General features: G+C 46.2%; 1 protein-coding gene across 2 annotated transcripts in view; it reads left to right on the top strand.

Moving 5' to 3' along the window:
• LRRC20 (leucine rich repeat containing 20) overlaps positions 1-16639 on the top strand; it is a 187976-nt gene that overhangs the window by 40764 nt on the left and 130573 nt on the right. For both annotated transcript variants that reach the window (XM_024201860.3, XM_029911342.1), the window contains exon 3: positions 7933-8082. In XM_024201860.3, the coding sequence (XP_024057628.2) occupies positions 7933-8082 (150 nt within the window). The remainder of the gene's footprint in view (positions 1-7932; positions 8083-16639) is intronic.

Genomic DNA, 16639 nt, shown 5'->3' with positions numbered 1-16639 from the left:
CTTCCAGGAGTTCTCAAAGATAATTGCTAATGGTTTTGAGATTGCTTCAGCTAGTTCTTTAAGTACCTTAGGATGAATTTCATCAGGCCCTGCTGACTTGAATACAGTACATTTAACTTAGCTTAATGTGTTTCTTCCCCCTTGTTAATATTAAGTGCGTTGTGTATCTGGTCATCATTAACTTTTTTTAGTGAAGCCTGAAGCAAAATAGGAATTAAGCACCTCAGCTTTCTTGATGTCATCAGTTCTTTAGCTCTCCTTCCACAGTGAAGTAGAGGACCTGCACTTTTCTTTGTCTCTTGGGGTACGTCTACACTACGGGATTAATCCGAATTTAGATAATTCGAATTTGGGAAACAGATTGTATAAATTCGATTGTATGCGGCCACACTAAGCACATTAATTCGGTTTTTACCCACATTAATTCGGCGGTGTGCGTCCATGTACCGGGGCTAGCGTCGATTTCTGGAGCGTTGCACTGTGGGTAGCTATCCCATAGTTCCCGCAGTCTCCCCTGCTCATTGGAATTCTGGGTTGAGATCCCAGTGCCTGATGGGACCAAAACATTGTCGCAGGTGGTTCTGGGTACAGCCTCACCCCTCCCTGCATGAAAGCAACGGACGGCAGACAACCGTTTCGCGCCTTTTTTCCTGGGTGAACACTGCAGACTCCATACCACGGCAAGCATGGAGCCCGCTCAGCTCCAGACAGCAGTCATGAACATTGTAAACACCTCACGCGTTCTCGTGGAGTTTATGCTGAGCCAGGACCAGAAAAACGAGGCGAGGAGGCGGCGGGAGCGCAGCGACCAGCGTGATGAGGACATGGACATGGAAACGGACACAGAATTCTCTCAAACCACGGGCCCCGGTGCTTTGGAGATCATGTTGTTAATGGGGCAGATTCTATCCATGGAACGCCGATTCTGGGCAAGGGAAACAAGCACAGACTGGTGGGACCGCATAGTGTTGCAGGTGTGGGACGATTCCCAGTGGCTGCGGAACTTTCGCATGCGTAAGGGCACTTTCATGGAACTTTGTGACTTGCTGTCCCCTGCCCTGAAACACCAGAATACCAAGATGAGAGCAGCCCTCACAGTTGAGAAGCGAGTGGCGATAGCCCTGTGGAAGCTTGCAACGCCAGACAGCTACCGGTCAGTCGGGAATCAATTTGGAGTGGGCAAATCTACTGTGGGGGCTGCTGTGATGCAAGTAGCCAAAGCAATCATTGAGGTGCTGCTACGAAAGGTAGTGACTCTGGGAAATGTGCAGGTCATAGTGGATGGCTTTGCTGCAATGGGATTCCCTAACTGTGGTGGGGCGATAGATGGAACCCATATCCCTATCTTGGCACCGGAGCACCAGGGCAGCCAGTACGTAAACCGCAAGGGGTACTTTTCAATGGTGCTGCAAGCACTGGTGGATCACAAGGGACGTTTCACCAACATCAACGCAGGGTGGCCGGGAAGGGTTCATGATGCTCGCGTCTTCAGGAGCACTATTCTGTGTAAAGGGCTACAGCAAGGGACTTACTTCCCGGACCAGAAAATAACCGTTGGGGATGTTGAAATGCCAATAGTTATCCTTGGGGACCCAGCCTACCCCTTAATGCCACGGCTCATGAAGCCATACACAGGCAACCTGGACAGGAGTCAGGAGCTGTTTAACTACAGGCTGAGCAAGTGCAGAATGGTGGTAGAATGTGCATTTGGCCGTTTAAAAGGTCGCTGGCCATCGCTACTGACTCGCTCTGACCTCAGCCAAAGAAATCTCCCCATTGTTATTTCTGCTTGCTGTGTGCTCCACAATCTCTGTGAAAGTAAGGGGGAGACCTTTATGGCAGGGTGGGAGGCTGAGGCAAATCGCCTGGCTGCTGATTACGCGCAGCCAGACACCAGGGCGATTAGAAGAGCACACCAGGAAGCAGTGTGCATCAGAGAAGCTTTGAAAACCAGTTTCATGACTGGCCAAGCTACAGTGTGAAATTTCTGTTTGTTTCTCCTTCATGAAAACCCGCCCCCTTTATTGACTCATTCTCTGTAAGTGACCCACCCTCCCCCTTCCCCCAGCTTTCTTTCAAACCAAATAAAGTCACTATCATTTAAAAATCATTTATTCTTTATTCATAGATTGTAAAAAGAGGGAGGGATCCCGGGTGGGGTTTGGGAGGAGGGAAGGAAAAGGCCATTAAGAAATGGTTAAAAAAATGACAGCCTTTTGCTTGGGCTGTCCACTGGGGTGGAATGAGAAGGTGTACGGAGCCTCCCCCCCCCGCGTTCTTACACGTCTGGGTGAGGAGGATATGGAACATGGTGAGGGGGCAAGGGGGTTATACAGGGGCTGTAGCGGCACTCTGTAATCCTGCTGCCGTTCCTGAAGCTCCACCAGACGCCGGAGCATGTCTGTTTGCTCTCGCAGTAGCCCCAGCGTTGCTTCCCGACTCCTCTGATCTTCCTGCCGCCACTTCTCATCTCGAGCGTCCCTCCTGTCCTCACGCTGGTCCCTCCTGTCCTCACGTTCACTGGCTTCTTTCCTATACTTTGAAACCGTGTCCTTCCACTCGTTCAGATTAGCTCTGTCACTGTGGGTGGATTGCATGATTTCTGCAAACATCTCGTCTCGCGTCTTCTTCTTCCGACGCCTTATCTGTGCTAGCCTTCGGGATGGAGGAGGGAGGCTTGAAGAATTTGCAGCTGCAGGAGGGGGGGAAAAAATGAGAGAATTTTTTAAAAAGATACATTTTGCAGAACAATGCTTATACTCTTTCACGGTGACCAACACTATTCACATTACATAGCACATGTGATTTTGCCTCTTAATATTGAGTGCCTGTGGCTTTGGTGTTAGAGATCACAGACGCAGGTCCGGGCAACAGAATTCAGCTTGCAGGCAGCCATGGTAAGCCATTGTCTTTCGGCTTCTGCGCCCTCCTTTCCCACATACCAAAGCAAAGCCTGTTGACTGCTGCGGTTTTCCTGTTAACCTTCAGCAGCAGAAAACAAACTAACCCCCCCACCATCCAATTCTCTGGGATGATCGCTGTATCCCTCCCCCCACCGCGTGGCAGGTATCAGGGAAGGTCCCTGCAGAAACCAAACTAACCCCCCCGCCCCCCCCCGCCATGAATTCCTTGGGATGATCAATGTACCCCTCCCCCGACCGCGTGGCAGGTATCAGGGAAGACCCCTGCAGAAACCCCACCACCCCCCCCGCAGTCGCCTAACTGCAGGGAAGGATTTCTTTTCAGCCACAGGCAAACAGCCCAGTAGGAACGGCCACCTCTGTCCCCTTAATTAAATTCCCATATTTCAACCAGGTTACCATGAGCGATATCACTCTCCTGAGGATTACACAGCAAGATAAAGAACGGATGTTGCTTGAATGCCAGCAAACACCGGGACCATACGCTGCCAGGCTTTGTCAGGCAATGATACCAGATTACTTGCTGCAAGCATGGCGCGGTCAAGTGTCCTACCATGGAGGACGGAATAAGGCTGCACTGCCCAGAAACCTTGTGGCAAGGCTTTTGGAGTACCTCCAGGAGAGCTTCATGGAGATGTCCCTGGAGGATTTCCGCTCCATCCCCAGACACGTTAACAGACTTTTCCAGTAGCTGTACTGGCTGCGAATGCATCCCAAGTCCTCAGGGCAAAATAATCATTAAAATACCTTGCTTTTAAAACAAGTTTTATATTTTAAAAGGTAAACTCACCTGAGGTCCCTTCCATGGGGTCGTTGTCTTGGATACTGGCTTGGGAGGGTTGGGAGGGTGCTTCAGTCAGGCTGAGAAAAAGCTCCTGGCTGTGGGGGAGAACGGAGTGCTGGGTGCTCTCCGCAAGCTCTTCCTCCTCCTCCTCCGCAGAATCCTCAGGTGTAGCTGAGATTACCCCCGCCTCAGATTCCACGACCACAGGTGGGGTAGTCGTGGCGGCCCCCCCTAGAATTGCATTTAGCTCGGCGTAGAAGCGACATGTCCGCGGCTCTGACCCGGAGCGACCGTTTGCCTCCTTTGTTTTTTGATAGGCTTGTCTGAGCTCCTTGACTTTCACGCGGCACTGATCTGAGTCCCTATTGTGGCCTCTCTCCATCATGCCCTTGGAGATTTTTTCAAAAGTTTTGGCATTTCGTCTCTTTGAACGAAGTTCTGCTAGCACTGAATCCTCTCCCCATACAGCGATCAGATCCAGTACCTCCCGAACGGTCCATGCTGGTGCTCTTTTTCGATTATCAGCCTGCATTGTTACCTGTGCTGATGAGCTATCTGTGGTCACCTGTGCTCTCCACGCTGGGCAAACAGGAAATGCAATTCAAATGTTCGCGGGGCTTTTCCTGTTTACCTGGCCAGTGCATCCGAGGTCCGATTGCTGTCCAGAGCGGTCAGTGGTGCACTGTGGGATAGCTCCCGGAGGCCAATACCATCGAATTGCGGCCACACTACCCCTAATTCGAATTGACAAAATCGATTTTGGCGCTACTCCGCTCGTCGGGGTGGAGTACAGAAATCGATTTTAAGCGCCCTTTATTTCGAACTAAATGGCTCCATTGTGTGGACGGGTGAAGGGTTAATTCGAATTAACGCTGCTAAATCCGAATTAAAGTCGTAGTGTAGACCAGGCCTTGCTCCTAATGTATTTAAAGAACTTCTTGTTGTCTTTTTATATCCCTTGCAAAGTGTAACTCATTTTGTGCCTTTGCCGTTCTGATTTTGTCCCTACCTGCTTGTGTTATTCTTTTGTACTCCTTCTTAGCAATTTGTCCATGTTCCACTTTTGGTAGGATTCCTTTTTTATTTTCAGGTCATTAAAGAACTCCTGATGGAGCCATATTAGCCTCTTAGGGTATGTCTACACTACGGGATTAATCCGAATTTAGATAATTCGAATTTGGGAAACAGGTTGTATAAATTCGATTGTGCGCAGCCACACTAAGCACATTAATTCGGTTTTTAACCACATTAATTCGGTGGTGTGCGGCCACACTACCCCATTAATTTAACCACATTAATTCGGTGGTGTGCGGCCACACTAACCCTAATTCGAATTAACAAAATCGATTTTGGCGCTACTCCGCTCGTCGAGGTGGAGTACAGAAATCGATTTTAAATGCCCTTTAATTCGAATTAACTGGCTCTGTAGTGTGGACGGGTGAAGGGTTAATTCGGATTAACGCAGCTAAATCCGAATTAAAGTCGTAGTGTAGACCAGGCCTTACTGTTCTTCCTATCTTTCCTTTGCTTCAGGGTAGTTTGAAATTGTGCTTTTAATATTGTCCCTTCTGAGAAACAGCCAGCTCTCTTGAATTCCTTTATAACCTCTACATAAATAAATTACTATTATTTGGACATGTATATGTGCATATTTACCGGTATTTGTTTTTCTAAAGTTAGTTAAGTATTTTAGGAAACACTGTCTTAGTGGCCACCAGCAAAAGTTGGTGGCCGCACTCTGAGGCCACCAAAAAATTTGTTGTGAAAACCCCAACTCTAGCTCATGTATCATCAGTGATGAAGACTCTGCAGGTGAAAACCTGTGTTCAGTTTCACCTGTGCAAGCCTCTTACATCTTTACTTATCCCATGTAAGGCAACTGGAATGCAGTTGAGCTCCACAGGTAGCTTTGCAGTTGGAATCTGGTTCTCAATTATGTCCATGAAGCATGAGCTCATGGTTTCCTATCTGTGATGGCTCCGCAGGAAAAGCCATACAGTGTTGTCACTAAAGTCAGCAAAGGTGATTCTGAATCTATATGGGGAATGGACCTGTGGCATTATGCCCTTTGAATCTGGCTTATGTAAAGCCTTCTGGCACGATTAAAGGCCCATCATTTTGGGGAAGAGGGGAACTTCTAGAACAAAGGATTTCCCATTTTCTGACACTTATATGCTTTCCTTAGCATTGGTAAAGTGGGAGGGATAGAGACAAAGAAAAGAAGATGGATAAGTGTTTATTTACATATTTAAAAATCAATACGAATTAGAAGTGTGGGATTATGATTGTAGATACAACATGGAGTATGTGATGAATGTGGACTTTAATCAGGTCATTAATCACTGCGTGTTTACACTGTAAACTGAGGCAGATTGTTTTTCACTTGGGATTAACCTCAAAGTGATTATAAGAATTCAAGTTCATCAAAACCAGCTGTGCTTCTTGCATACTATGCTTTGTTCTGCTAAACATGCCTGTGTACGATAGTAGACTGAGTACTGTGTATGTCTGTAATGCAAATTAATACAGTGGAGATAGATGCGAGTAGGGGCTTGAGGGAGCTAGGGAGAGAAATTCAATGAACAGCAACATACTGGAGAGGCAGATGTTGATTGCTTGCCTTCTGGGCAGTTTGTTAGCATCACAAAACAATTTCCCCCTACTCCCCTAAAAAGGAAACCAACTCTCAGTTACACTAAGGCCCTCTAATCACTTCTAAGGAGGCAAAATCACATGATGTGCTTTTTGCTCAAGGAAATTCTGAAATACTTGATTTATTTTTATAGGTGTTCTAGGGCCCTCACCACAATACATTAGGGAGGTGTAATCCATCTTTTTCCTCATTTCCCCCAGAGAGATAGAAGAGCAACAGATGCTATACTTAACCTTCACCAAAAGGCCAAGGAGAAATTATTGATCCTTGCTAAGAGTAGCAGGAGGGGCATTTTCCACTGTCTGTGAGGAGCAGTCCAAAACAACAAACTGACTGACAGCAAAGACCAGTGGCTAGCCAGATCAGTTTTAACAGCAGAAATATAAATCATCGCTTCTAGTTTACGCTTCTGCCAGTTTAAATGGGGGGTACTAGTGGGAGGCTACAGCTGTACCATGGGAGCAGCAACACTGCCTCCTCCTGCAGGCAGCCAGTGTAAGCCCAAAAGTGTGTGGTGTTGGTCAGGGAGAAGTCTGGGCAGGATGGCTGAGGAGTCTCTAATTCATTACATACCCATTGCAGCCTCTACAAGCAGGGTTCCTATAGACATCCTGGGTAAAAAAATAACCTGCCCTGCCCAGGGGTGAATGCCCTCTCCTCCTGTGGTGCAGCCATCCTTGCTGGCACCTCCCTGTGCCAGCAGGAGTGAATCTTGCCCCTTCATATAAGGGGACTGGGCTCCTATCTCTCAGCAGCCGCCACTCCCCTTGCTCCTATCTGCCTGACCACATGTAAGTTGTTAAAAGGCGCATTGTAAGCTGCAGAGCTTTCAGACCAGCCACAAGTACTTTGTACTAGAAGCTGATTGTACAGCTTGTGTGTGTGCTGTATGAAACTCCCATGTACCTGATCCATCTCACCACTCTGGCCTACGTCATGGCTCTCCTGGAGTGCCTTTGTGCTGGTGCCATGGAGCCACAAAGCAGCCGCATATGCCCCCGGTGTAATGCCTTGGTGCAAGAAGCCATCTATCTACAGGAGCCAGAAGGCTAGCTCTGTGCCAACCCTTGGAGGCCGAGGCTCTATTCAGGAATTGAGGGGCATTTCATGGGTAGGAGGGGGAATGGTTGGGGGTTCTTGCATCCCAGCAATTTTAGATCACTGTAATATTCCATGGGAGTCATTGCAGCAGGAGCACAAGCTAGGGTTTTGGGTGAGGAAAAGGCCCTCAGATGAAATGTCATTCTCCTTGCTGTGAAAAAGTCGATGGGGTGGAGAAATTGCATCCACAAAGCAAAAACTAATATACGCTCATATCTCTAGGTAAACTTTAGGCTGTAATAATCCTCTCGCACAGTCTTGAGCTCCTCTCAGTAAGGAATGTCACCTGTTAAATGCATACTGATACTGCACCAGTAACATTAGGAGCTTGACAATTTGTCTGTCTCTTCTTATGAGGTTCTCTAATTCTTATGGATAGAATAAAATGTATGAACATGGTAGTAACTTGAAGCATTCTGTGCACACTATCCTGCTCTGCATGTTTGTGTCCTTTTTTCTTTGTTTCACTACAGATTTGGCTGACTGCAAGTTGATGATGTTCCCTATTGGCATTTACAAAGTCATGAGGAATGTCACTGAAGGGATACATCTCATAACTCTGGCCAATAATGAACTCAAGTCTGTGACCAGCAAATTCATCACCACCTTCAGCCAGATGAGAGGTAGGCGTGAGTCCCCTGAAGTAACCACAAAAAAAGGAGAGACAGGGATAGACCTGTTTCTTGGTAGATGCCTGTAACAATGTTTTTGACACATGGGTCTGCAGTTGTCTCTGTGATTGGTGCACTGAATAATGGTGATGTAGATTCTGTTGCAAGCTTGGGCTAAACGGAACACAGTATTTCTCATTATTTCATTCTCCATACTGTATTACAATCTCCATATAGTATGTTGGGATCTGTTCTTTCACAAAATAATCTTGGCTCCCAGCAATCTCGAATGTGAGACGTGGTATTAAGGTCTGGCTCCCTTAAATGAGTATTAGTCGTATAACTCATTGACATAAATGGTGTAACTCCTGATCTGCACTTCTGTAAGGGAGATTAGAATCTGGTGTTGTATCTTGACAATGCACCTGTGCGTAAGATTACAGATGCTATATATCAATAGTGAGGTGAATTGGCAGTGCTCTGTGGTGTCACAGGACTTGAATAGTAGGGGATGTTGCAGGTCAAGACTGAGGTCCATTGGCAGAGCTGTGTGGAAAGCTTATATGTTGCCAACTTGCACTTACCAGGCTTTTGTCAGTCCACTTAAATTCAATTAACTTTTTTGAGGTGACAAGTTACTTGTATCTATTTAAAATCTAGGATGAGAAATTCACACAATGAATAACCAGTGCAGTAGCTAGAAATATTTTTCTTAACACGATTATCATACAATACATAACTATTCCAGCAACAAGACACTATGTTCAAAAACTGCTTCCTTCTCTTGAAAGAATGGACATTTTGTCGTCACTTTCTACCATTTATTTTTGGCAACTGAAGAAAAGCTATTTTTGGAGGCTTTGCCACTTTGTGTGAAATGAGAGCAGAATCTCTCTTTTTTGAGGTAGGTAAGTAGAAACCCTTATCCAAAGCCCATAGAATTCAATGGGAGAGTGCACTTTCAGTTGGGTCCTAACAGGAGTCTCCTAGTTGCAAAGGATGAAAGTTCTTCCCCCTGTGCATATCTGAGCCACTTATGACCAGGTTTCACTTCTCAGACATTGAGGTTTCCCTATTGTTGTTTTTGGGGGCAGCAGCGGCTTCCTTACCACGTGCCAAACTTATAATTTACTAGTTTGATGTCTCGGTCACACCATAGTCTCTCATCTCTTTATATACCCAGTTATCTTTTTGCATCCAGCCTTTTGGGTTCATCTGCACTATGTCTTTTAAGCTTGTAACCAGGTAATAGCATGATTAATTTTAAATATGGTTTGTGTCTATATACAGCATTGTTACTTACTGTGGAAGCTTAGTAGCATGGAAGCTAACCTTACCTTGTTGCACCCCTGGATAACTAGCCGTGAGTGTGTACAGGAGCTGGGACTCAATGACAGGATGGATCACTCAGTAATTGCCCTATTTTGTTCATTTCCTCTGAAGCCTCTGCACTGTCAGAAGACAGGTCCTGGGCTACGTGGACCATTAGTCTGAGCCAGTATGGCCATCTTTATGTTCTTATGTACAGGGAGGGTGATTAGGGTTCCTACATCTTTTTCTTCACATTCCTGTGCCCATATAACTCTGGAAGGAAGTCTTGTCTTATAATCTGAGAATGTATCATTTTTCACAGATACATATTTTGATTTATTAACTACATAACTGTTGTCAGGTGACTATGAATTAAATGTCACTGTCAGTGCATCACTTCTCACTTCCACCTACCATGATTTCAAAGTTTACTTTAAACCCTGAAAGTGCAGCTCTCTTTATCCTTCCTGACCCTCTATCTATATTGCAGAAAGGGGCACTTACTCTGGCAGCGTACCCACTGCTGTCCCTCTTCCATGTTCCTTCTGAACATTTCTCCTGAGTATCTGTGATTACTCTTCCTTCCCAAACCAATAGTACACCCTAACTGAAAAGGCCAAGGCTCTATGCCCATAGTCAGTGGTGGTATCCTAGCAGTGACTGGATAGCTGGGATAATAATGGTTTGTAGTTACTGGAATGTAGTCTTACTGATTGCAAGAAGCTTTTACTTTTATTTTTTAATGCAAGTAGCCAAAATAACCCAATACAAAAAGTGAGTGAGTCATGTCTAGGTTCCTTATAAACAAGTGTGTGAAATAATAATTAGACAAGGAAAAAGTGCTATCAGAGAAGTTCCTCCTCTCAAAACTCATCCATCCAAACATCTATAGCATTTCCCTCTTCCATCCATAGTAAGATACACTCACTATCCATCCTTAGATCATGAGAACCAAGGTTTGTAATTATAACATTGAAGTTCTTAGTCATGGGTAGCAACATATATAATTAATAATATATAGCACCCAGTCAACTGGGGGAATATGGCCCTGATCCAGAAATACACTTTACCATATTCTTAAATCCTGTTGACTTCAATGGACGGAAGCCAACATACATAACAAATCTGGAAGCACAAAAGGAAGTAACAAGAATCTAAGCTAGTTTTAGGCCGTGGCTACACTCAAAACTCCAAAGCGCTGCCGCGGGAGTGCTCCCACGGCAGCGCTTTGAAGTGCGAGTGTGGTTGCACGACAGTGCTGGGAGAGAGCTCTCCCAGCACTGCAGGTACTCCACCTCCACGAGGGGATTAGCTTACAGCGCTGGGAGCGCGGCTCCCAGTGCTGGGGCACTGTTTACACTGGCGCTTTACAGTGCTGTAACTTGCTGCACTCAGGGGGGTGTTTTTTCACACCCATGAGCGCAGCAAGTTGCAGCGCTGTAAAGCGCCAGTGTAGCCATAGCCTTAGTCTATTTAGTCTTTTAGAGAACAAATTTTCAGCTCTGGCAATATGGTTAATATTTTATTTGTCTTAAGAGCAATGGAAATGATTGTAAAGTCCTAGTTAAACCAGCAGACAAACATGCACTCAAGCCATTGTAAAGTAGTTTCTGAATCTGAGTGGGAGCCCCCTCAGTGGTGCAATAGGATTGTATATTACCTCTTTCCTTTTTTGTAGACTTGCAATTCAAGTGCAGGACTGGTCGGTGTCAGCATGGAGATACGTGGAAACTAAATGTAGCATGGCAGTTTGACATTGGAGGGTACAGCTATGTGGAAAAGGGAAAATATCTCCCACTCCCTAATTTCTATACTGTTGCTTTGCATTGTTTATTATAGGAGCTGTTGGGACTCACTGAGGGAGTACTGCTGTAGGATATAGCAAACCAGCATTTCAGTAGAGGAAACTAGGGCACTTAAAGAATCTATAGGGAAACCAAACAACCTTCCATCAGTTCATCAGAGCTCATGCAAATTCAATTTTCAAAGGTTAATAAAAGTTAATCTGTATTCAGAACAATTCACTAGATTAAACAATTTAAAGAATTAGTGTTGACATGGCAGCTGTCTCTCTTTATTCAGAGCTGAGGGAGGTTAGTATTTGATTTTCAGTCTCCTCCATGTTGGACATGGAGGCCACAAAACAGTGGGGTATTCCGGGTCTCCATGGCAACGGGAGAAAGAACAGATCTCTGTTCTAAACCTGGGTTTAGGATTGCCACTCAGGAACCACTCCCAGAATTATCTGCCTCCAAGTGGCATACGTGGCAGACTCCAGGGCTTCCATTGAAGCTGAAATTTCGCAGGATCTTTGAATGATTTTTAATTAAATGTCTGTTTCTTCACTGGCTTTGGGGTTTTCCTCCTCAAAACTGCTGAACTTAAAACAAAAAATTCTTCTGTGAGGAGGGTGAATGTCGCACTCTCTGAGAAGTGACAGACAGCAAGCCCCAGAAATTCTGTTTCCAGGTAGTGAGGGGATAAGGTCCACCCTTGGGATGGGTGGGCAGACTGCTTGGAAACTCCCTTCACTGAGCCCGAGCCAGAATCAGTGGCATGAAAGTAGGGTAAAGTGATTTTCTTTTCCTTTTCCCTGCCTCTCCCCTAAGCATGGGATGCCATTTGCATATCTGGCAAAGTAAGCAGAAGAGTTTCACTGGAGCCTTCTCAATCTCAAGGGAATTGGCAAGGTCCCCTCCCATAGTAACCAGGAGAAAAAAATTCCTTCTCCCATCTAGGACATATACATGGACTATGCTGAGGTGGTTGAGAAGGCCACAAAACTTCCCCCCTTCCCACAAGGTGTTTCAGGTGCAAGGCCTCAGATGCCATGAAAGGTATGGGCTCCTGTGACCTTTTTGATACCAGAGACTCATTTGTCCTCAGTGGTTCTGGCTCACTCCTCGTTCTGTGCAGTTGGCTCCACTCAGCCCATACCCAGTAGCAGGCAGCATTGGTGAAGTGATTCAGATCCCCTTGTCTGGGAGATGGGCCTACTTCCTCCTTCCTTCCAGGGGCCCCATAGGGGTCCATAAAGTAGCTACTATTATTTTCTGGGAGATAATGCAGGTTACAAGTTTGCAGACTGTCCTTTCAGTCTGCCTGGAAATATACTGTTTCCCCTCAGGGACTCTCAGGGGTTTGGCCCAGGGACTGGTGCATGATATTGGTCACAGTCTGCACTTAAAAGGGCAGCAGAAAGTCTTAAAACCTCTCATGAAAGTCTCCTCTCTAGATCCTCTAAAGAGAAGGAGAAATAACTAAAGCTGGGGCTTTGAGCAAGATACCTCAGATCTTCAGCCAAGCTTCCAGCATTAAGCATGAATAAGGGTTTAATTTCATGGGTGCTTACAGTTTTTAGACCAGCTAGACTTTGAGTTCATCACAAGCCTGGTTGGAAACCTGTTGATTAACCTCTCTGCATTCAACTTCAGTTGGAAAACTAAAAAAGTGTGAGGAAATGAGACTCAAAAGCAGAGATTATGGTCCCCTTATCTCAAAAAAGGTCTAAAAGGCTTCCTTTATGCCTTTCCCCTCCTCAGCCATTGAGCTTAAAGAAGGTTGTGATGGAACAGGCCACACTGATTGTCACCTTTTCATTAAACCTCAGGTTTTGGTTCTTAGATCTAAATTGGATACAGCTAGAACAGGGGTGGGCAAACTTTTTGGCCTGAGGGCCACATCGGGGTTCCGAAACTGTATGAAGGGCTATTGTAGTGTATTAAATTGCTCCCCATGGGAATGTGCAAATTACGGCTGCCAGTCCTGGTGCTCTGAGCGGCATGGTAAGGGGGCGGGGAGTGGAGGGATTGGATAAGGGACAGAGGGTCCCGGGGGGCTTTCAGGGGACAGGGAGCAGGGGGTGGTTGGATAGGCGTGGGAGTCCTGGGGGGACTGTCAGGTTGCGGGGGTGTGGATAGGGGTTGGGACAGTCAGGAGACAGGGAGCAGGGGGTTTGGATAGGGTCGGGGGTTGGATAGAGGGGTGGAGTCCCAAGGGGCGGTTAGAAGAGGGGGGTCTCAGGAGGGGCCGGTCAGGGGACAAGGAGCAGGGGGGTTGGATGGGTCAGGGGTGCTGAGGGGGGGCAGTCGGGGTGGGAAGTGGGAGGGGGCAGATAGGGGGCGGGGGCCAGGCTGTTTGGGGAGGCACAGCCTTCCCTACCCAGGTGTAGTGTATTGAATTGCTCCCTGTAGGAATGTGCTACTTACGGTGTACTACTTACGGCTGCCAGTCCTGGTGCTTCATAAGTAGCACATTTCTACGGAGAGCAATTTAATACACTACACCCGGCGACTCTCGCAGCCCCGCCGCCCAGAGCACTGGCAGCACAGTGAGTTGAGGCGGCGGGGGCTGGGGCAGGGGCTAGCCTCCCCAGCTGGGAGCTTAAGGGCCGGGCAGGACCATCATATGGGCCGGATGTGGCCGCGGACCATAGTTTGCCCACCTCTGAGCTAGAACCTCAGATTCCCAACATACACATAATAATGCAACCAATCCTGAACCAATATCCAGTGCTGCCTAACCATCAGCTAGGAAACTGAGAGGAAGTACAGTCACTTGTTCTAAGAAGGTGATAAACTTCTTCCTAGCATCTCAGAGGAAATCCACAAATGATGTCTATGTATTACTCAAGGTTTAGATGTCAGTGTTACTAGGAACACACAACATCAGTGAAAACTCAGCTGAAACAAAAGGACATTCTAGTATTTTTACAAGATGGCCTGACCATGATGCTCAGGGCCAACAAAGACAAGTCAGTAGCTGAAACATATTGTCCTGCAAGAAACCCATGAGAATCTCACTGTTACACACCAGATTCCTGAGGACTACCATTCTTACCAGTCCTGTGGCAACATGCAGATTCCTATCATGATCTTGTTCTGTGTACTACAAGTCCTGATAAAACCACCTTTCAGTTTCAAAGTTGCTAGTTCTCTTTCTCTTCTCACAGAAAGTGTCTTGCCTACTGGCAACCTCCTTGTCCGAGGGTGTTTTTGGAGCTTGGCATGCTCTCGATGAAACCTCAATTGTACGTTCTATCGATGTGGTAACCAGGCTTCCATCCCTAAAGTCACCACTCTTTTTCATAATAGGAAATGGTATTATTGTCCTTGTGGTTGAATCCAAACACCCTCAGGAAAAAAGTGCACAAGTTAGATGTGAACAGAGTCTATGGATGAATAAAGGTGTATATAGCAGAGGGATTTAAAACCTAAGATACATTTCCTCTCACTACTGTGCACACTGTGAAAAGAGCAGTAATTTTGTGGGCAGTGAGATCACACACATTATGAGATCTCTAAGATAGTAGCAGTACAGAGTCTTCAATTCACACTTTGTGTTTGACAATGGAGTTGACATCCTCACACCTGCTGATGCAGCATCTGGTGAAGGGTGTTATGGAACAGGTTGCTCTCATAACCTTAACGTTCCTTTTCAGTACTACATGGGCAAAATGAATCTTCCTCCTGCTCTAGAGGTGATTAGGGTCCTACCAAATTCATGGCTGTGAAAAACGCATACCGTGAAATCTGGTCTCCCCCGTGAAATCTGGTCTTTTGTGTACTTTTACCCTATACTATACTCTTTTTTTACTATAGGGTAAAAGTATATACAAGTATACAGCATTTCTCAAACTGGGAGTCCCGACCCAAAAGGGGGTCTCAAGTCAGTGTAGAGGGGTCACAGTATTGCCACCCTTACTTCTATGCTGCCTTCAGAGCTGGGTGGCCAGAGAGCAGCAGCTTTGAAGGCTGTGCTGCTCCTGGTGGCAGCGCTGCCTTCAGAGCTCAGCGCCCTTCCAGCAACTGCCACGCTCCAGCTACACAGTTCTGAAGGCAGCACAGAAGTAAGGGTGGCAATACCCTGACCTCACACAATAGCTTTCAACCCCCTGTTGGGTCGGGACCTCCAGTTTGAGAACTCTGACTTAAGGCCTTTACATATTTATATTTTGCCATTTTTTAATATATATTCATGTTCTGTTACAACTCCGTGAAATTTAAGATTTAAATAACTGAAATCATGACATTCAAGATTTTTTAAATGGTGTGACCATGAAATTTACAAAAATGGACCGTGAATTTGGTAGGACCCTAGAGATGCACTACTGCTTTCTACATCCCACTGTAAAGCCTATCTGACATGGAGGGAACTGAGAGAGGGAAAATTCTGTCTTATCGGTGAGTTTTCATTCTTGGACCCTTCACTGTATAGGAAGGAATATGGCAGAAAATGATCTGGGGGTTATAGTGGATCACAAAGTAAATATGAGTGAACAGTGTTACACCATTGCAAAAACTGAACATCATTCTGGGATGTATTAGCAGGAGTGTTGTGAGCAAGACACAAGAAGTAATTCTTCCAGTCTACTCAGCACTGATAAGGCCTCAGCTGGAGTACAGTTTTGGGCACCACACTTTTGGAAAAATGGAGAATGTGCAAAGGATAGCAACCAAAATGAATAAAGGTCTAGAAAACATGACCTACGAGGAAAGATTTGAAAAAAAATGGGTTTGCATAGTCTGGAGAAGAGAAGACTGAGGGTATGTCTACGCTACGAAATTAGGTCGAATTTATAGAAGTCGTTTTTTTTAGAAATCGTTTTTATACAGTCGATTGTATGTGTCCCCACACAAAATGCTCTAAGTGCATTAAGTTGGCGGACTGCGTCCACAGTACCGAGGCTAGCATCGACTTCCAGAGCGTTGCACTGTGGGTAGCTCTGGGTGGCTATCCCACAGTTCCCGCACTCTCCGCCACCCATTAGAATTCTGAGTTGAGCTCCCAATGCCTGATGGGGCAAAAACAGTGTCACGGGTGACTCTGGGTACATGTCGTCAGGCACCCCCTTCCTCCCCCCCTCCGTGAAAGCAACGGCAGACAATCGTTTCACACCTTTTTTCAGCCCAGACGCCATAGCACTGGGATCATGGAGCCCGCTCAGATCACCGCAGCAATTATGAACACTTTAAACACCACGCGAATTATCCTAGAGTAAATACAGAACCAGAACCTGCCAAAGCAAAACTAGGCGAGGAGGCGACAGCAGCACGGTGACGAGAGTGATGAGGACATAGACATGGTTGTAGACTTCTCACAAAGTATGGGCCCTGGCAATGTGCACATCATGGTGTTAATGGGGAGGTTCATGCCGTGGAACGCCGATTCTGGGCCCGGGAAACAAGCACAGACTGGTGGGACCACATAGTGTTGCAGGTGTGGGATGATTCCCAGTGGCTGCGAAACTTTTGAATGC

The sequence above is a fragment of the Terrapene carolina genome, unplaced genomic scaffold (assembly GCF_002925995.2).
Source record: "Terrapene carolina triunguis isolate 2854851 unplaced genomic scaffold, T_m_triunguis-2.0 Scaffold95, whole genome shotgun sequence".
NCBI lineage: Eukaryota > Metazoa > Chordata > Testudines > Emydidae > Terrapene > Terrapene triunguis.
Note: the sequence above shows the minus strand (reverse complement) of the source record. Positions and strands in the feature narration are given on the sequence as shown.